This window comes from Mycetomoellerius zeteki, unplaced genomic scaffold (assembly GCF_001594055.1).
Source record: "Mycetomoellerius zeteki isolate Tzet28-1 unplaced genomic scaffold, Tzet1.0 scaffold324, whole genome shotgun sequence".
NCBI lineage: Eukaryota > Metazoa > Arthropoda > Insecta > Hymenoptera > Formicidae > Mycetomoellerius > Mycetomoellerius zeteki.
The window spans coordinates 503,783-524,727 of NW_017257310.1; the positions used below are offsets into that span (position 1 = coordinate 503,783).

The 20,945-nt window shown below is 32.2% G+C and overlaps 3 protein-coding genes across 3 annotated transcripts in view; 1 reads left to right on the plus strand and 2 right to left on the minus strand.

The window, feature by feature from the left end:
• Positions 1-12,086, plus strand: part of LOC108725103 (hydrocephalus-inducing protein homolog) — a 25,755-nt gene extending 13,669 nt beyond the window's left edge. The window contains exons 16-33 of the mRNA XM_018451891.1: positions 630-857; positions 1,039-1,343; positions 1,543-1,702; positions 1,778-1,973; positions 2,044-2,277; positions 2,373-2,542; positions 2,613-2,817; positions 2,986-3,554; positions 3,836-3,971; positions 4,421-4,708; positions 4,829-5,041; positions 5,121-5,234; positions 5,398-5,631; positions 6,400-6,627; positions 6,699-6,844; positions 10,167-10,522; positions 10,924-11,256; positions 11,335-12,086. Of these exons, the coding sequence (XP_018307393.1) occupies positions 630-857; positions 1,039-1,343; positions 1,543-1,702; positions 1,778-1,973; positions 2,044-2,277; positions 2,373-2,542; positions 2,613-2,817; positions 2,986-3,554; positions 3,836-3,971; positions 4,421-4,708; positions 4,829-5,041; positions 5,121-5,234; positions 5,398-5,631; positions 6,400-6,627; positions 6,699-6,844; positions 10,167-10,522; positions 10,924-11,256; positions 11,335-11,453 (4,234 nt within the window). The 3' untranslated portion in view covers positions 11,454-12,086. The remainder of the gene's footprint in view (positions 1-629; positions 858-1,038; positions 1,344-1,542; positions 1,703-1,777; positions 1,974-2,043; positions 2,278-2,372; positions 2,543-2,612; positions 2,818-2,985; positions 3,555-3,835; positions 3,972-4,420; positions 4,709-4,828; positions 5,042-5,120; positions 5,235-5,397; positions 5,632-6,399; positions 6,628-6,698; positions 6,845-10,166; positions 10,523-10,923; positions 11,257-11,334) is intronic.
• A 129-nt stretch (positions 12,087-12,215) lies between these two features.
• On the minus strand, positions 12,216-15,015 carry nAChRb2 (nicotinic acetylcholine receptor beta2 subunit). Its single transcript, XM_018451861.1, has 7 exons — positions 14,784-15,015; positions 14,550-14,594; positions 14,219-14,328; positions 13,596-13,806; positions 13,274-13,445; positions 12,886-13,038; positions 12,216-12,619 (listed from the first exon to the last, which is right to left on the minus strand). The coding sequence occupies exons 1-7, from the start codon at positions 15,000-15,002 to the stop codon at positions 12,267-12,269; spliced, it is 1,263 nt and encodes a 420-aa protein (XP_018307363.1). The 5' UTR covers positions 15,003-15,015; the 3' UTR covers positions 12,216-12,266.
• An 802-nt stretch (positions 15,016-15,817) lies between these two features.
• On the minus strand, positions 15,818-18,987 carry LOC108725081 (acetylcholine receptor subunit alpha-like 2). The gene is made up of 8 exons (XM_018451860.1): positions 18,924-18,987; positions 18,396-18,580; positions 18,014-18,055; positions 17,838-17,947; positions 17,273-17,489; positions 16,714-16,891; positions 16,498-16,650; positions 15,818-16,167 (listed from the first exon to the last, which is right to left on the minus strand). Exons 1-8 carry the CDS (start codon positions 18,976-18,978, stop codon positions 15,818-15,820), a joined length of 1,290 nt encoding a protein of 429 aa, XP_018307362.1. The 5' UTR covers positions 18,979-18,987.
• Between the last annotated feature and the right edge of the window lie 1,958 nt (positions 18,988-20,945).

The following is a 20,945-nucleotide window of genomic DNA, read 5'->3' on the forward strand; positions in this document are numbered from 1 at the left end:
CTAATTAGCAACAAAAGAGCACTAAATTTTTGACCTATCGCGAATTTGATTTTCGATGGTGGGGGGTCCAGGTTAATGGGGGTAATATTCAAATAGGCTGGTGCGCGCACCGGATATATATTCTTTTCTCAATCGAACAAATTTCAATAACAAAGATGTTTTCAAATCAAAATAAAATAAATATATTCAAATATTTTTAATTATAAATAAAGCCTTTAATATGCGTAATTATTTATTGAATACAAATGGGATGATACGCACACTGACACCTCTAATGGAAATCTTCTCATAGATAGTTCCAAAAATGCCCATGACCGATGGATATGTGCCCATTTTAGAAGGGTATATACCCATCTAAAATGGATATATACCCGTTCCAAATCTTCCTATCATGAGATTTCCACCAGGAACCGCCGGATCTATATTCTTGTCTATATCGAATATATTTCAATAACAAAGATATATATCCAAAAATCAAAATAAAAGAAATATATAAGCTACAACTTGCCGGTAGAGTCACGATGTGAGATATGTTATCTCTATCCGTTTATTCAACGGGAGGGATTTATCGTATCCATAAATTCTTGGCATTGCCTGCATACGCGCGTTTCCGTTTGTCCGGTGAACAGAATGGAGAATCTCGATCCGGAACTGCCAGAGTTGATTATTCCCATCGTGGGAAGAAGTTTGTTGCCATATTGCCACTTCGACATACCGGAAAGCGACTATCTGTCCGATGATAGACGCGACATGAAACTGCCTGGACCCATCGGTTACCAATCGGATGATAATTCTCTTCCGGAGGGCACGAGAGTGATTGTGCTCGACGTGATCGGAATCGGCGGGTCTCACATAAAGTAAATATTACGGGCGTTTTTCAACAAGGACACAATGTAGCATAGTGAATCATTATATCCTTTGTAAGTTAATATTAAACAAAGATGGAATAATTCACTGAATTACACTGTGTCCTTGCTGAAAAATGTTCTATGTCTAATCAAAGAAGCACAAATATAAATGCATTATCACAAATTTCAGAAAATTCCGAATGATAAATCCGACATCAGATGATTATCATTTCATCTGGGAAGATCGTACTCGTCACGTCGAAGACGAGATTCCAAAATTTCATTGTGCACTTCCGGAAGGAATCGCTGAGCGAGGAAAACAAGTGGACTTCACGTTTACGTTCTTCGCGGAGAATATCGGCACTTTCGAATCCTTTTGGTTGTTCCATGTCGAAAAATACAATCTGGACTGTCTCTTTCTATTCGTCGCGACGGTCAGAGAACCATCGGTTTGCTGTTCCCGTGTCCATTTAAAAATGAGACCAACCGTAATGGGTTAGATGAAGAGACCAATAGAAAAATATACTCTCTAAATTCTTTGGAGTGGAATCTTACTTGTCTTGAAAAAGAATGGCTTAAAGATTTTCAATCTTTAAGAGTGATATTTTATTCCTCAGAGTGAGATTCACTTTAAAAATTTAGAGAGTACAAATTCCGTACAATTCTTATGCATTAATATCTGTATTTTCTACAGGTGTCAATGTGCGAGAATCAATAAACGTAATCAATAAAGAGGAATTTCAGATTCCCTTTCAGATCGCGCGAGATTCTTTGTATTCTGAAGGACGTCTTCAATATTTGAAAATAATGCCTATAAGTGGCATTTTGCTTGCAAAAAGCGAACAAATATTTTGGTAAACGTAGAACAAGCAAGAATTCTGAACATAATTTTTTTTAGACATTAATTAAATACTTTTTTATTTATGTAGGATCGAATATCAGCCTACACTTGTTGGTGAATTTCAATTTTCTGTAAAATGCATTATAAAGAAAATGAAGGCACCATTGACTATATTTGTTACGACGACAACATACGATGTTATTGTTTCGGTTACATATGTTGATCAGAACGGCCAGATAGTGCAACTAAATCAGGATAAAGAGAATATTATCGACTGTGGAAAGGTGCGTGTATAATAATTTGTTTTAACATTAAAAATAAATTTTAACAATATTAAGCATTCTTAATTTTTAGTTATTGTTAAAAGCGCCCGTTACTATCGTCTTTGAAATAATAAACTCGAGCAAAATGACGCTTTATTATTCTTGGGATCTCGGAATGATATCAGAAATAGTCAGCAGAAATATGTACACGATTGCAATGCCTCAAAAGCAAGATCATGTGCTTAACGAGTCGCGTTCCATCTGTTCTCTCATTGTTACAGCATTACAAAAGACGGTGATAAAGAATCATCCCATTCTCTTGAAGGTACCGTTATCGTTTAGATGTCAATACTGCCGTATGCTTGATGAGAAATATAAACGTAAACTTTGCAAATCTGTGTGTCCCTTTTTTTTATTCAGATTTCCAGAGGGCCGACCTACCAACTAATCTTAAAAGCGACTGCGAATAAACCAATTCTGGAGTTTAGTTTTAATTATTACAACTTTGGACCTTGCTACGTTCGAAATGTTTCTGCGGCTTCTTATCACGTCGATTTACGCATCACGAATTCAGATGATATTTCGTACATGTAAGCTGATTTAACGTACTTACAGGAAATTGAGACATTAATTTTCGAACGAAACAATTAATTTTCACAGACTGGAGTGCAAGTTTGAAGAGAAACCACACATCTCTGTAAATCTGGACGCTCTTTCAGAGACAATAGTCGCTCGATCAAGTATTGTCATTCCGATAATATTTCGACCTTTAGAACAGGTGCATTATCGCGATGATTTACATTTTATAATCAATTCGACGATCGAAAAAAAGATTACTATAACCGGCGAAGGAATCATATATAAGGTAATGACACACATAAATGTATGCGTTAAGAATTAATTCAATTCGTAATTTATGTCATTTGTTAATAACTTATTAATTGTTTGACGCGTCATCGTAGTCAATGCAAAAACTTATTTAAGTAAATATTATACTCGCAGAATTATTTTTACTTGTATGCTGTTATGATAGATTCGTTTAGTAAATCCACGCGATAAATCGGTGGATCTTGGTAATCTACCGATTAACAAAACGATAAGCAGAAAGGTGCCAGTGATCAATGATGGACGTGCTGCGCTCGAATTAAAGTTCGATCTCATGAAGAATCTATCTGGATATGATTTATTCCACGAAAGAATTCATTGTCCGTTGATCGATCAGGAGAACTCTAAAGTGGATCGCACTCGAGCATCGATAACTGAAACGAAACGTTCGAATACCCTTGACGAAACTCTTCAGACAGACGAGGCTAATCTGTCTCAAGTTCTGAAGATCGAGCCGGCAGAATCGATCGTACTTCAGCCAGGGAAGATCGCGAATGTTGTTGTAAAGTACAAACCTATTCGCAGGATACATCCTTTTGTCATTAAGGTGGCCTTCCAAACTAATTCTACGATCCAACCGTTATTTATCTTGCGCGGAAGCTGTATAGGCGCGGAATTCCGTTTGAACAAGACTTATGTGCCTTTCGGCATCGTTGTTCGAGGTTGTCTCAGCGAAACAAAGATAATGCTATTGAATACGGGAGATATTGGTGCCAGGTTGGTGCCATAAACAAATAAAAAATAAACAACGAATATATAAGACTTTATATTAATCTGAAGAATCAAAAGATTTTGAAATATCTTTTAAAGTTACATAAAGTTCTTAAAAATATGTTCTTTTTTTAAACAAACGATATAAGCGCGTTCTTTATTTTTTATATAATGATTCTTTTCTCCGGTATTTTATGGGTATTATATTTGTTGTTATGTAATTCATGTTATTATTTTCCCATTAGTTTAATAACGTCGTATGTGATGTATGATCTATCAATTTCTAGATTCAAGTGGAACATGTTGAAATTGCCTGAAGACTTTAACATAGCTCCTGCAACTGGCTATTGCTCTCCTGGCATGGACGTCAACTTCGTTATCAGTTTCCAACCCACTCGGCATGATAGTTTGATCGAGGGCAATGTGAGCGTATACAATTTCTATCTTTATACCTGTGCACACAAAATACTTGATCTTCGACGAGATTCTCGTTTCTTACTCCTACAATATACACCAAACGTAGTTTCAAGAAATACACTATACTTCTTGCTGTAGAAATTTCATTTATACACCGTATTTAATTTTCTGAAATAACTTTTTCCCATTAGAACTTAAGAACAGGACTCTCACGTATGTGCTTGACATATATTTTATCTTTGTCATATTTATTTTAAAAATTGTCTTAATATTATTTTCAGTAAAATAACAGTATAATTGTTATTTTATTGTAAAAAGATCTCCAATATTATATATAAATTCTATCGTAATTTATATTGAATCTGATATTAATTTTAAACGCATGTAACAAAGAATCTAATTGAACATACGAAATGTAGTCTTTCGATAAAAGAAATAGTTTATTTTATTTTCAGGCAACGCTTGAAATTGAAAAATATAGAGATCTCGGCTTAAGAATTACTGGAGCTAGCTGCAAACTGCCTGATCCGATCGACACTCTGTTCTTCTCGTGTCGCGTTCGCGAAAAAATAATGAGGTCTCTGAACGTTGAAAATGATATTGTAACTTGGAAATTGAAACCGGAGATTACCGGCGAATATTTTTTCGTCGACAAGGTCTCGTATGATCCTTCGAAAAAATCTGCTACCTGTACAATCGCCTATGTCCCTCTAGTCATGAATTGCGAAAGCAATCTTCACGAAGTAATTAAATGAGAACTTGGTTAATTTCTTATAAAATAATCGTACATTCCTTAATAACATAGAACAGCTTTATAATTTTAACGTAAAGGTCGAGAAACGTAATATTTCCGTAAATTTTAGGGTACGTTGCTTCTAAAACTGCCAGATGACAAAGCTCCTTTAGTGTACTGTCTTCGAGGACTTAGTCTACCTCCACAAGTTCTCCAAAGGATTACGCGTCAATTCCCGGCAAAGACAAAATACACTGAATTGTTACCTGTTTACAATTGGCTCAGTAGGCAACAACGATTCGAATGCCAAATTGAGAATATAAATGGCAAAGACCCCGTCGAGGTTCAAAAGTTTTACGAGAGATTACAGAAAACTGTGAAATAATTCTAAAATTTGTTTTTTTTCTTAATTTACTTTTTAGACTGTCAAAATGTTCACTTTTGTCGGCAACACCAAGATAGACGTTCCAGCAAACGGCCAACGAGATTATCGCGCAGAGTTCTATTCCTACAAAGAATCAAAATATAATTTTAAAGTAAATTATTGTGAGAAAACACAAATAACATAAAAAATTTTTTTTTTCAATTTTAACAGATAGGGCTTTCAAAATAACAATTTTATAACCGCTTCTAACGGTATTTTCATAGTGTAAAATTATATTTTGCAAAATAATTAGAACTACTCATGTGTGCATATAGATAACATTCACTAACGAAGAGAACGAATATCAATTTTACGAACTCCAGTATGATATTACAAGACCACAAGAGATAGAATCGATCAAACTGATCACTGTGGTACGATCTCCAGTGTGTCATGCTTTAGAACTTGATAATCCACTTAAGAAGCAGGACATAATATATACGGCAAAATGTCAACATCCCTGCATCACAATCCACGACGTACCAAAGCTCGTGGCACCATTATGCAGCGTTAGTCATTGAATTTGGTTCATAATACTACGTTACAATCAAATAAAAAAAGTTAAAAATCATATTTTTGGTCGAAACAGATCTAAGAAAAATGCTTAATAATATTTACATATATTTTATATGTAAATTTGTTTAATATTTATGTAAAATTTGCAAATACATTTTTTTAGTCCTATAAATTATGCGCCAATTCCATTTGTCGGATTTTAAATGCGACTAAAATTGAAAATGACGTTAATCATAAATTATTGATCAATTTAATAATAAGGATTATTAAATTAACTTAATTTGATTTCATTCAATAATGATTATGAAATTATTAGGCACCAAGATTAACTTCGATGGAAAATAGGATTCTTACTTTTATTTGATTTATCTTTATCGGTCAGATTTTTACTTATAATTATTAATACGTTGCGAGTTAAAAATAAGTTCGATTTTCCGAAAGTACATTAAAATATTAATCTTTTGCGGTCCAAATTTATTTGGAAATAAACGAAAATCGAGTATTTCATCCTTAATTTTATCTAATTGACTAATCTAACATAAAAATCAAAGAATTTTTATGAAAATTGCCAAAGTATCATTTATCAATTATAATTGCGATTCGAATGCTTGAAGAATTATGCAACAGGCTACCGCATTGTACAAAAGAACCGTACAGAGTTAATAAATAAATAATTATATTCTCAACTTATAAACGGAATAAATTTAATCGTGGCCAACAAACAACGACGGTGCCAGTAACGATCTCCGCGAATGTGATAGGAAATTATCAGAATCGAGTACCGCCCTTTACATCCCGCCGAGGAAACTACGGTAGCCTTGGACGTCAACTGCGAGGAGCTCGGATTGTTTCCCTACGAGCTGCGATTGCGAGCGATACCAGCATCGCCGGAGAAAACGACGCGCGTTGACGCGGTGCTCGGCAGTTCCGTCACCTTTTCCCTGAATGTAACCAATCACGCCGAGAACACTGCAATATTCATTATCAAGGTGAGCATAAAGCTGCGTTTCTTCTTTTGCTACAACGATCGATGGAAGAGTCTCGTTCTCATATATTCCAGGTGAATAATGAATGCTTTACGACTCCGAAGAACATCGAGGTGCCGGCGTTGAGAAGTGCATCATTCGATGTAACTTACGAACCTTGCGACGTCGAAAATGTCTCTGCTACTATGACAGCCACATCCGAGATTGCCGGCGAATTTGTGTACGATAATTCGCAATTAAAATTAATCCTTTGCGATCTTATGTCGAATTAGATTCGACGTTATATGTTACTAATTTAGTAGTTTACCGCATAATACTTTAAATGATCGAGTCTGTACGCGATTAAAATTGGCAAACTATATTTTCGGGATTTCCATAAATTCTTTGAAATAATGAAGAGAAATTTTTTTATTCATATTAGACTAACTGATTGCATGAAACTGAAAACGAAATACTAATTGATTTTTTATTCATTTGAAGTAATTTGAACATCAAAGGGTTAATCTGTCCTGCTGATCGCAGCGTTATTAAATAAGTCAAATATACGGAATGTGTTTTGTCTAAATTGTTTATATACAGATTTCCTCTCATCGGTACGTATTCATTGCCAAAACCTCAAGGACCATATACAGTTGCTGCCAATGCACCAGCTTCTATATCCTTCAAGAATATATTTAGAGAAACCAAATCTTTCGAGCTTATCTTCGACGATCCCCAAGTTTTCGTAACAACGACGTCATTGGATAAAATTAAGCAAAAACAAGTAATTCTATTGATTTTTATATAATTATCTTTTTTTAACCCTCACCGTGTATACGTTTGTTTAGTACCCATTAGTAGTATATAACCGATCATCCGTTTTTTGCAAGTAATCCGTTTTTTGTATGTAATGTACGACAAGCTTTTCAAACCTGTTGATTGACTGTAGGACAAAGAAGTTCTCAAATCTCTCTATATCTTACAACCAATTAACATGTAAACTTAAAAAATTTGTCGTACGACAAATGTAATATCAGCCTAAAGGGACAGTAACAGAAACATTAATGAAGCTTCTAGAAAGCAAAATTTGAGACAATAAAATGTAAAGAGGCGTTTACTTCTTAATTTTCGTCTCTTGAAAGCTTCATTTATGGTTCTGTCACTCTTCCTTTATATTCGACTTATGCTGCAATCTTTATTTTTGCCAGGATAAAGTGTTTAATAAAACAATTATTTATTAATTATTACAACATTAATATAAATCAATATAAATTAAACAAATAATATAAATTATGTAAATTATATAATCAATATAAATTAATATAAATCAATATTACAAGGTGATCTCTATTGTCGTTCGACTAAAAGATAATGGAAAAAGAGAAATGGAAGATGATTATCCAGTAACCGGAAAACTTCTGGTGTACTGCACAGATCCAAAAATTTCTCACATAAATTGGACTTATTATTTAAGAGGTATACGCGAATAATAAATGAGTAACATGTTAATATCTAACGAGATCGAGAAGTATCGCTCCACACTTTATCACATTTTTTTTCTTTGTGATATGAAATACTGTATTTGATTACGAATAATAATTATATCATTGAAATAAATAAAATACACGCTTTTTTCATGTTTTTACGTTCTGCATATGCGATCATTTAAAAAATATCTAGAGGTGCATTCCGTTTCACGTTTCATGATGTATCATTAACTATATTTACACACGGCATCCTTAATCGGGTTTAATAACATCCGTAGTTATGAAATTAGCCAATCTCACAGTCGTTTCATTCTTCCGAGAAACAGCTATGATTGGCTAATTTCATAACTACGGATGTTATTAAACTTGATTAAGCATGCCGTGTAAATGTAATCATTTTATCATTCTTTGGTCTCTATTTCATTTGTGCGGTTTTGTCGTATGAGTTTTGCAAGCCTGTTGATTGGCTACAAGACAGAGAGATCCGAAGACCTCTCTGCCCTGCACACATTTATTGACGCACAAATAACAGTTGTACTCTTTGAATGTGTTCCGTTTTAAGTCTGTTTATAAATCATAGTCGATTATTTTTTTCATATTCAACTATGATTGACCAATTTCTTACGGCTTACACCTGTGATCCTATTGTAGAACAAACGTTACGCGCATAATGCATCGTTTTTTTTTATCCTTGTTGTTCACAGAATATTAAAATCCCATGGTGTAAATATATAAAGTGAAGCATTGCGCATGGTATAAGTACCCATACAGCACCGAAAGTTTTCAGAAATATCTCAGAAATATTTCAAATGAAAAGTGAAACATTTCATAAAAATTACAAAATATGTCTGCAACATTTCTGAGACAGCTCTGGAATAGTAAAATGTCCGCGATTCTTGCACATGAAACCTTGTTGAAAGATTGATGAAATGTTACAGAAAAAATCTACAATCTTTTTGAAATATTACCAAAAAATTTTAAGCTATTTTTAATACTTCAAAAATCATATTTAATTTAAATATATACTTGATTGATACTTAAATAATATTTAAATTTATTATGTCGACATAATAAAAAAAACATACATTTAAATATCATTTCTGAAGTACTTCAAATTTATTAAGAGTTTTGTAATCTGTTTACAGATTACAAACTTGTTGAAATAAACTTAAAGTATTTCTCAATCACCAAAAACGGTAATTATATCGCCAATTATTTTGATTAATTAACCACATTATATGTATAAGCACATATACATAATCACTATTAGAAAGATAGAAAGTCACTTATACTATAGTTTTTCAAAAAAAAGAAATGTGCAGGACACGAAAGATCCAACCGTACTAGAGAAAATTTGAGGTGAAACAAAGATAATCATGCGTAAAATGGAACGTATTTTAAAATTCTAAATACTCCGCTTGTCCATCGTACGTCATCGCCCGCACACGCGCAGTGACACGCGTCTCGCTCGTGTCGTCCATGGTCAATGGTGACGGTGTCGAACTTCGTCCAACACGGTCGAAGGATCGAACTCGACGAGCGCCATAGTGATTCGCTCCGTGTAATGGTGGTAGTGGTTCATAACTTCGTAAACACGGAATTCACGAAAAGTTCCAGAATCATTCCTAGCTAAAGCCGTCGCCCGCATCAACATGTAATTTTCGTGAAACCGGCGTCACTTGGATCCCCGTGATCGCCGCAATCGCTCCGTAATGAGAACCTAACCTAACCTAACAGTGACACTTCCGCGACGATCTTACGATCGGCACTGATCGGCATTGCTGCCGCTATCGCTGCTGTAGTTATTCTAATTCTTTGTAAAACTCTAGTATCGCTCGCTCCGTTTCGTCTGCAAAAAACGGTATCTTAGCGAAGTCAGATTCGCGATAACCTTGGCAAAGTCGCGAAGGCGCAATTGCGATGACAGCGCGTAGGAGCGGCTCGCGTTGGTTGATCTGACAGGATCAGGGTGATCAGGCATGCACCTGATGCATGCGGCGCAATCATACGCGGGCGATCGTCTTCGGGTGTGTGTACTTTCGTCCTACGTCGTGCTACCATGAGCGAAGAGTCTAGAAAGATAGTGACCAGGTTCCACCCCATCCACGGTGAGAACATCCTTCTGTGCGAGGACAGTACGGTCGCGGTACGAACTACGAGCTTTGCCAATTCGGTGGCCTTCAGCGAAAAGCCGTTGCAGCCAGGGGAGATCTTCCTCGTAGAGATCGAGAAGACGGAGAGAGGATGGAGCGGACACATGAGACTGGGTCTTACTTTGATCGATCCGGCTTCGGTCAATAACAACCTGCCTCAATATGCGATGCCCAATCTGGTTAGATTAGGCAACACATGGATCCTCGCTATAACTAGGAATCAAACTATCTGGGACAATTTTGACGGTGGTTTATCTTCCACATACACCTCTATCACAGGTTAATATCTGTTACAAAATTACTATGATAATTTAATAAAAATTCTCTTTATCAATTTGTTACTGTTAATTTTGGAAATTAAAGAGGAAGTTTATTAAAAATGATGTATACTATACCTGTTTTTTTTTAGCTGAACTTCTTGCAAGGTTTATCTTTCTTTTTCTTTTCACATTGAAAAGAAAAAGATAAAAGAACTGTACAAGAAGTTTAATTAGAAAAAATGGACCTACTATATTCGTAATATTAATATAAAAATTGCTATGAGTTTTAAAACATAATTATGAAAATATCGAGACATAATAAAAGAGCAAGAACAATAATATATGTATTAGATGAATTTAGAATTTATATATGTTGCATATTATACACTTGTTGAATGTTACATATTTGTTCATAAAAAGGACTACCACCGGGAATACCAGCCAGAGAGAAGAAATTGGTCACAGATGGAGTCAACGTGCAAACGTCACGCGGTGTTATTCCTTTCAATGCTCTAAAACCAAATATAGATGGTTCTTCCCAATGCATCCTGCCCACGGATGCGGGCAGTCGTATTGGTATCATGTACGTGCCGCAGGCCGGTTGTCCCGATAAAGCAGAAATGCATTTCATCATCAATGGTGAGGATCAGGGCGTGTGCGGCAAGGATATTCCTTATAAAGCAGGACCTTTGCGCGCAGTAGTGGATGTCTATGGTACCACGAAACAAGTTCGAATCGTTCAACTGTATGGAGGTAAGTATCTATGTCTTAGATCATGTCCTGTTTCTTTATTCAGCATAGTTTCTAGATTGTTTCTATATGTTTCAGCAGTATCAACACTACAGAGTGCATGCCGTGACGCTATATTGCAATACACCAAGAGAAATGCAGTCAATTTGCTCCCTTTGCCGAGACTATTGAAGGACTATCTCTTATATCAATCACAGTGAGAATCAACTCATTCCGCTTTTGCATATGTTAGGAAACATTACCTGTCAATTTCTATATCTTTTCCCAGTGATATCTTCAGTGTTTATATATGCGTAATATATATGTTCTATTCATTATTGAAAACTGCCGAATCATGTCGATTCAAAGCGTTGGTACGAATGTTATTCGTTTCTATAAACATATCTTTTCGAAATGTATACGATAGAAATTATTGACTATGTTTAATAATGAAGAATTCTTTTTACTCGCGCGTTTTGAAGATTTTTCTGGGGCAGAAACGCTAAATCATAACGTGTATATAGTGTAACGAAATGTTGATCGCTGCAAAATCAAAAAATTCAGCGAGATCATATTAAAAGTTTAAATATACATAACTATTATTTGAAAATGACCATATATGGGGCATAACAACGCCATATGTAAAAGTTAGATATATTTTCGGGCAGTTACTTTCATTTTTCTTATATTTCCTTATTTCTCTATTTATTATGAGATATGTAGATTAAGTTGCAATTGGCACTGTTGTTAAACAAACAAAAACGAACAATGTTAGTATAAGTGTCCAAAGCAAACCTGTTTTACAAAATAAAGGTATTTATAAGAAGGAAACAGAAAACCACGTTGATATCAGAATCCAGTCTATCCGTACATTCAATATATTTATACACATATAAACTGATATATATTTTTTTAAATTTATATATATTCCTTGTTATATAATCACATATCTTGATAACAAGATACATATCCTCAACAACGTCATTTAAAATAAATTTATTTCGTATGTTAGAGAAAGAGAGAGAGTTAATGTGTTATATGGTATAATACGTAGGGAAACATGTACTCAACAGTACAATATAAGCGAGAAACACGCTTAGGAACGTTAACCATCCTATGAGCACTATAATATATTTCCATGGTGATTTTTTGCTGTTCGATTGCACGAGGTCGGTATTATCGTCCATATTTGTTTCTATCTTGGCTGTCACGGCTGGGTCCAGGATGCTAGCTAGAAGAATTTGTCCAACTCGACTACGCAAAATGGATGTCGTGACGGTTGAAATCCACATGGGTGGCTCGGTAGTCAATTCTTGCAGATGTCGCAAGATACTGGTGACAATGAGAGCGAACGTTGCTATCCCAAGGGAGCTCTCATAAAAGAAGACTAAAATAAAAAACATTTGAGATTATCCTTTCTTTCTTTCTCTATGTTTTTCTCTATCACACGTAATTAAACTGGAAAAAATTAACTAAAAAGCTACCGGTCATGTCAGATATATTTACGAATTAAATATATAATTAGGTGAATTAATTTTACAGAAAATTAATATATGGAAATATTAGTTGCAAAATGTTAAGAATTATAGATTTAAGATAAACGATATTATAAATAGCGATTTTTTAAATTATTGTCTTATTAAATATATTTACGTATTTTGGGAATGTTAAAGCCACTTTTTGGTACTTCCCAATGCACGCCTTGTATACATAATAAATGACAAATAAAATTGAGATTAGCGATCACCATTCGCTCGAAGGATTTCGGTTCTAACCACAGTGTCATCAGAGTCATCACCATTAGTACTGTGAATATCACGTAAAATACAATTTAGGTATTAAAATTAATAGAAAAAACAATTAAAATTAATTTACTTGTTGAAAAAATTAAGTTATTATCTATTAACAAGTATACCAAATTTAAATTATCAAAAATTGTTTTTACAAAATTTGACCGCTTTTATATATGCTTTGGATAATAAGGATAGTTTAATAATGAAGTAATATTAATTAAAATTAAAGTAAAATACATGCTACGAACCTATAGCAGGTGATAAATATACAATGCGTATTATGCTCGAATGACTCCTCAGAATAAAGTGAAAAGAGATCATTTTGATGGTCGAATCTGAATTGTACTTGTATCTGTTTTCCCATTTTGTTATATAAATTTTTTCTAAATTCCACTCGGTATGTTTTGATTCTATATTTGACTGTAAAATTATTCAATTAGCAGATTGAAAATTAAAAAGGCATATTACTTAATAATAGGCATATTTAGCATATTAAAATTAAAGGCATATTATTATACTTGCATAGACACAAAAATAAATTTGTTTTCATAGAAAAACAAAAAAATATACCAAATTCTGATTGGAAACGAGCTCAATCTCATCACCAGAATGTGACCACGATCCAAATTGTATAGTACAATTCAAGGTATTGTACGGCCACCACGTATAATCTGTGAAACAACTTGAGGTATATTTTGCTGCCACAAACCATCTAACTGTCCCTTGTCTCGAGACCCAACATTTTGAATGTTCATTATTCAATGAGCTTTCTCCAAATCGTCTAAACGTACAAATAATTTTATAAATTCTACTTGAATCTAATATTACATATTCCGCAATTTAAATGTTAGAAGTTAGCAAATATCAAGATATTTTATCATCATCTCTCTGAATCTCAGATTTATTTTCACTTTCCAATATAATCTTATTGATGCTTGTTGAGATTGTATGGTTGTTTTTTCTGCCAGATGTCAATAGAAATTTTTTAATTGGCACAATACTATAGTATTTACTTACTATAGTATTTTAATAATATTTAAAACGTAATTATAGGAATACAATTCTCGAATTCTGATATTAAAAAATTAATATATTTATATAAGAAAGTGGCACATAGATATTAATATAATTATTGATAAATTTAGATGATAATGTTTTTAATTATAGTAAAAGAATATATACTCATCGCTTACCCATTATGCATCAAAACGTCGGGTATCCAAATTTGATAGCCTATTACTGGTATCCATTTGATGTTATCGTATTGTGCAGGGTCCCATGTCAAATGCGAATCATTCCACATCTGTCCAAACAAAAATATTAATAATTAATCAAACTTGAACTTATGTTTAGAAACTTACAAAGTAAATTATGTTAATTATTAAATTGAAAGTGCGTTCAAAACTTATTCATGAATTAAACATCTAAATAATCGATAGATATATCACTTCCTTTTCTTAAACTCATTTCTTAAATACATTCATATGGATATTCATACATTTACATGCAGTTATGTAGACTTACCATTGACATCCACGTATGCAACACGAACATTTCACTTTCGTGAGTCTAAAAAATAAATTACAATTTTAAATTCAATTCTATGAATCTTGTTTTGTAAATTAATACTCATTTTTTATCTATTTAAAATTGCAAAAAGATATTGATTCTTCGCATTTTTTAATATTTTACATTAACATTGACAGATATTACCATAATTTTATTATTATTATCATTATTATTATTATTATTACTTACGTATTCAAAGAATTTTGGCTTCAGATAAAAATTCACACGCGTCATATTATTATTATACTGAACCGGTCTTACATCGGGATCATATTCGCATAGGAGATGTCTTTTCAATTGCACCATAGGCGATATGTTCTCAGAGCTACAACTGCTTTCTGCTATTATATCGGTAATACATGCAATGAGACTAAACAGGAAGACGGAAAAGAAACCGTTTCTGTCCATCTTGAATATCTATACGACGAATGGATCTATAATGACTGAATCGCTTAGCAATGGAATGTGAGAGCAGAACTGATGATAATTATACGCCCAGTGAAACGTAAAACTGCAGACCATGAAGACCGCCCCCTTAGGAACAAGCTCTTATCAATAATAGAAATAATTTCATCTCTTTTTTAAATAAACGAACGACAAATACATTTTTCGGATAGAAGCACAATATTATCTTAATTGTATTAACTTTTTTATTATTTCAAGTCATTTCGTCTATTTTGAACTTGAAAGATGCAACATATAATATGTATAATATTTGTAATGCTTTCATTATGATAATTTTGATAATTACAACTACGATTATTACAATTGTGATAATAATATTTGAATTTATGATAAATAGAAAATTTTCAAGCAGATAAAAATAATGGAGATAAAAATGATCTAATTATTCAGAAAATCGAATTTAAAACCAGCTTATTTTTATATTAATAACGTTTTATTGATCATTTCATTGATTCTTTAGTATAGCATTTTTAGCAAATTTTATATACATTTTATGTACATTATTCATTTTAAATAACTCTTTTCTTTTCAGAGACTTTTTAAAATGTAATTATTAAATACTATAAATTATATAAGTTATTCGTATAAAAAGTATGATTAATAAGGTTTAATATAGAAGGAAAAAAACAAATAAATGATATTTTAAGTAAAAATAACTCAAACAATTATTTATTTTAATTATTTACAAAAGAGTAAACAGAACAAGTTATTTAAAAGGATATTGAACATTATAGAAAATATTTTGACTGTGCCATGAATCAATTCGTAGCTCCTAAAGGTACAAGAGTGATTAAGATGATGGCATAAGTGAGGATCACACAGAAGAATGACAACCACTCAATAATGGCGGCGAAATGTCTCCAGGATTCTTTCTTCGTTTCGGACTTTGGAGAATCCGAGTTGTCTTCAGTTACTACACCTCCATCTGCTATCTTGGATTCCTCGTCGTTCAGGACCAGGAATCGACCAGCCCCGTTACTCAAAATGAATGTCGTCGTAGAAGATATCCAACTTGGCATTTCCATGCTTGTGTTTTGCAGTTTACGTAACAATGCTGTCAGAATTAATGCAAAAGTGGCCAACATCAAAGAGTCACGGTAGAACAGCACTGCAGGATAAATAAAGAAATATAACTTGTTATTTAAAACTTAAATTATGATTTTAATTATATGATTCTAATTACATAATTCTAATTAATCTATATACTTATCGTATTTTAATTTATATATCTACCTTTTTCATCTTTCTTCTTATATATCTATTTTATTTCTATCGCATTAAATAATATTCATACAACATTTAATGTATGTATATTGAAAAAAATTGCTAATACGAGAAGATTTTATCACAAATGTTACAAAATTTAAATATCTCTCCCAAGTTTAAGATATTTTTTTATCTATAATTATATGATGCTCTTTGTGGTTTTGATACTCACTTATATAAGGAGAATTGACACCATTGAATGGCACCATCCAGAACAAATCGAATATGCAGAGTAGGTGACAAATAAAATTTATACTCGCCATCGCTACTCGTTCAACTGATCTTGAATCCAACCAGAGCACCGTTAAGGTGAGGAATATCAAAGCTAAAAAAGGCATTCATGATCTAAGTTTATCATGCAAATTTGCTTTTGCAAGCAATTGCTTACCGATAGCTGGCGTAATATAAGCTCTATAATGTATACTATAGTGCCGAGTTAGTAAAAATGTGTAATCAATTCTAGGAAAAGTATCATTCGGACAACATTTATACTTTTTAACGATTTTTTCTGCGTTTAAAAGTTTCAAGTCCCACTGTGTATTATTTTCGTAACCGTTCATATCAACCTGTGATATAAATATAGTGAGTTACTTTTATTTTTCGTAATATGAGATAATAAGATATACTTATTTATAGCAAAAATAAATAAATAAGCAGAATAAAGAATAGAGGCGAAAATTGCGCACCAAACTTTCAAAATTAAATTAAAATGTAAAAAGGTAAATAATTTAATAATTTTGAATCGCGGAATTTTTACTTAGCAGTTTTATAATATTGCATTAGTACAAAGTGTCATTAAATTTTATAATACATAATTTTTCATTAAAAATAATATTTGAAGAAAAGTATATGTCACTGCGCTTGGCTTAGCGCCGAGACACTACCGTGTCTCCAGATAGAAAATGTTGACCATTGCAAGTTTGTAACAAGTCGAATAATTTACATACTCCGGTTCCATCTAGATGGACATCTATTTCCTCTCCTATATGCGACCATGAGCCGAGTGTGATAAGACATGTGTGCTGATCATAGGGCCAATAAGTGTAATCGGGATCGCATTTTGACACAATTTTCATAGGTGGCACGCAAATGACAGAACCATTATTAAAGACCAAACATTCCGTGTTTAAAATTGTCTCGTAATCGTTACTCGTCATATCGCCACTAAAAGTACATGAAAAATGACCGAAATATTTATAGTCGGATTTATATCATATAACTGAATACTAATATAAAAATGAGAATTAAAACATTTATCTTAAAGTAAACAATTTATCTAAAAAAATAGAAAAATAGAAATAACAAATTTAAATGTATAGATATGAATTTCCTTAATTTAAAAGAGATATATAAATTAGATTATTTTTTCATTGTATTATTTCCGCATATTCGATCAGATCTCTTTTGCAATCGTTTTCTTCATTCATCCTTCATTCAAAAATACTTTAAATTTTGCTTCAATTTTATTAATATTAACAATGAGTATATAATAATTATATGAAGCTAACTTACGAATTGTAAACATAAATATCAGGCATCCAAAGATAGAAAGGCTGCACGTGAATATAAGTAAGTCCATTATAATTACTTGGTGTCCAAGTTAGAAATGTGTCCGTCCAAAACTGTTAATTAAATAACTTATTAAAATAGAAATATTCGATATAATAAAAAAAATATTCTAGACTTACAAATGACATCCAGCTATGAAGTGTTAATACACCATCCTCGGTCTACAAATAAAATTGATTAATTTTTCTTACGTATAGTTATTGTTTAATAATTGTTTAATAAAGATAAAAAATCACAAACAATAATAATAGTTTATGTTTCGATATAAAACATGTTTTAATCAATTTTTAAATTAAATCATGTTTTTTATGTCAAGAAATAAAAACTGTACGACAAGATTGCTAAAATACAATAATTTAAATAATAAAAAATTCCCACTAAATATATACTATAATACATCATGCTGTCTCGAAATATATTTAAAATATGATTTAGAGTACGCGCGCTTAGCACAACTATTTATTTACAATCATATAATACAATCAATAACGATGCACTTACGAATTCCATCATTTTCGGCATCAGTCTGAGAGTTATATTGGTAACTACTTTATGATGATTTGGACGGACGGTGCTATCATAATCGCAAAAGAGATACTTTTTAAGACGCAACAGCGGCGTTGTATTTTCCAATTTTTTGCACCCTCGTGTTACAATATCTTCTGTTATATCCTTCATTTTGAAAGCTAAAAAAAATATAGAAATTTATATTAAAATTTAATTAATATCAAATTTTTAACATAAATCAAAATATTTTAATATATATATATGTATATTACTCTTTGTTTGAGTATTTTTGAAATGTTTTTACAATAATATAAAAATTATTTTTAAATGATATAGATAACATATAATAGAATTAATTGTCCATACAACACAGAATTTGCAGCAATATCGTTGCAAAATCTTTGCAATATTGCTGCAACTTTTGTGCAACTTTGTGCTGTAGGGGTGCTAAATTACTAAAATAGAATGTAGAAAAATATACGTAATAATAATAGTTGTTTTAATAAAGATTATTTAACGTACCAAATTGACCATGCCAAAGGATTACGAAAAATCCAAACACTTGTAGTATTCTCATCCTGATCGAAACGAGCCGACGGCTCTGATATGACTAATTCTTTTCGTTGTAGTAGCGTAACAATCAGACGCCTTATGAAATTCGAAACTACTGATATATTGGACGCCCCCAAAGGTATAATCAACACTGTTAGAAATGCTTCCTTTACGAGTACATATATGTAAGTGAAGCTCGCAGTTATGAATTAAAAGTAATGAATGATTTAACTGAAACTTAAGTTATAGTAGTTACTTAAATGTAATGAACAAGTACATTAAATTTCATAAAATTTGTGAAAAGTACATTAAGTTTCATATACATGTACACAAATATATTTTTCATCAGTTATAAATACATTAAATTTAATGTAATATCATGAAATTAAATTCAAATCGTGTAACTTAAGTATAATAAATTTCATGAACATTGAATATTGAGAGTTACGTGATAATTAATTAAATAAAGACTATCTCCCAAATAGCAAAATGACGTCAAATGACGTCTTAATAACGTTTTAATAATGTCTTTAACGTCAATAAGACATCATTAAAACGTTGCCTTGCTACCTGGGCTTGTATGCGTAATTAATAATTTAATTAATTTCTGATCAAAGTTCTTACAGGTCTTACGAGAATAAGTTACGAGACATATGATGATAATTATTTTTAGTTAATTGTAACGTGGTGCGAAAATCTTCGTCCCAGCACAAAGCACACCTTGTATACTCGCGACGAGTATAGTGTGTGCGCGGATATAGCTGCGTTCAAGATACAAGGCGTGCACTCCCTATAATTGAGCCCAATGTATGTACAAGCCGCGCCGAGTTCACGTGCTCAGAGCATGAGCCGCTTGAACTCTTAACTGTCAAGTATATGCGCTTGCGCTGATTAACTAATCATTAACAATTAATTAGAGATTAAATGAAGACGCAACTTTTTTACTAAATAAGAGCCTCTGCTCAGAACATTCCTCTAAACATCATCATTTGTACAGATGAAAGTTGCTGAAATTCACAATTCTTTAATAGATCACCATAAGATACAATAAATTATAAGATAAAATTATTAAACAACATTTAATAAGGCGACATACTTGAAGTACATGTGATAATAGCGAGCGTCAGTGGTCGCATTGTAATAAAAATAGCTAAATCAAACAATATAAATTGCCACTGGCAAGCCATCACGCGACAATCGGTCGAGCGACATACCTGCGGAATTCCATAATGAAAAAGCGCATATGAACACACAGAATCTTTACGCTTTTATTTAATAAATCTTTTAATGATACAATGTTTATTAATGGATCCTTAAACGAAAATTTAAATTTCGCATCTCCTACTGTGAAAATAAAAGTTGTTGAATATTAAGAAACTCGAAACTGAATATTCAAACAAGTTAATTCGGACAAGCGAATTTTGTCTTATAATATGCGCTTGCATAAAAATGGAATTACGAAATTATGTTTTTTTAAAAAATGCAGATTTTCAGCCCGTTTTTACCAAACATACTTACTAATACGTAAGTATATTCCAAAATCTATATAATCTTTAGCAATTATAAAGACTTTGAATACACTTCAAACTTTTCCAATCATATATCGTTAATTTAAGGTTTATTTAGCAAAAACGAGCTAGAGGCCCACCACCACCCCCGCCGATTTTATCGGCGGTCCTCTTTTCTTTGTAAGAATACTCACTCGTAAAAAACGGGCTACTGATAAATTTAGTAGACCGTTTTTGCAGACAAGTATATTTAAAATTTATTATGATTAGCGAAATACGATAAAATCAGATTGCATAACTTTTTTAATACTATCTTTTATTGTAATCCTTTATACATTCAGAAATACAATAATAATTGTTTATAATACAATGTACAATTATAAATGCTGTTCGAAATATAATAAAAATTATATTATAGGAGCATAATTATAACAAATAATTTACATAAATGAAGCAACAATTTGGTTTACTACGACAAGATAAA

Coding starts and splice junctions, on each gene's coding strand:
- nAChRb2 (XM_018451861.1), bottom strand. CDS start 15,002: ATGGACAGAAACGGTTTCTTTTCCGTCTTCCTGTTTAGTCTCATTGCA. Junction 13,807..14,218: donor GACGTTTTGATGCATAATGG/GTAAGCGATGAG, acceptor TTGTACGTTTAG/ACGATTTGGAGAAAGCTCAT. Junction 13,039..13,273: donor ATATTTATCACCTGCTATAG/GTTCGTAGCATG, acceptor TGATATTCACAG/TACTAATGGTGATGACTCTG.
- LOC108725081 (XM_018451860.1), bottom strand. CDS start 18,978: ATGAGAATACTACAAGTGTTTGGATTTTTCGTAATCCTTTGGCATGGT. Junction 16,892..17,272: donor TCCATCTAGATGGAACCGGA/GTATGTAAATTA, acceptor TTTATATCACAG/GTTGATATGAACGGTTACGA. Junction 16,651..16,713: donor TTATATTACGCCAGCTATCG/GTAAGCAATTGC, acceptor TGCCTTTTTTAG/CTTTGATATTCCTCACCTTA.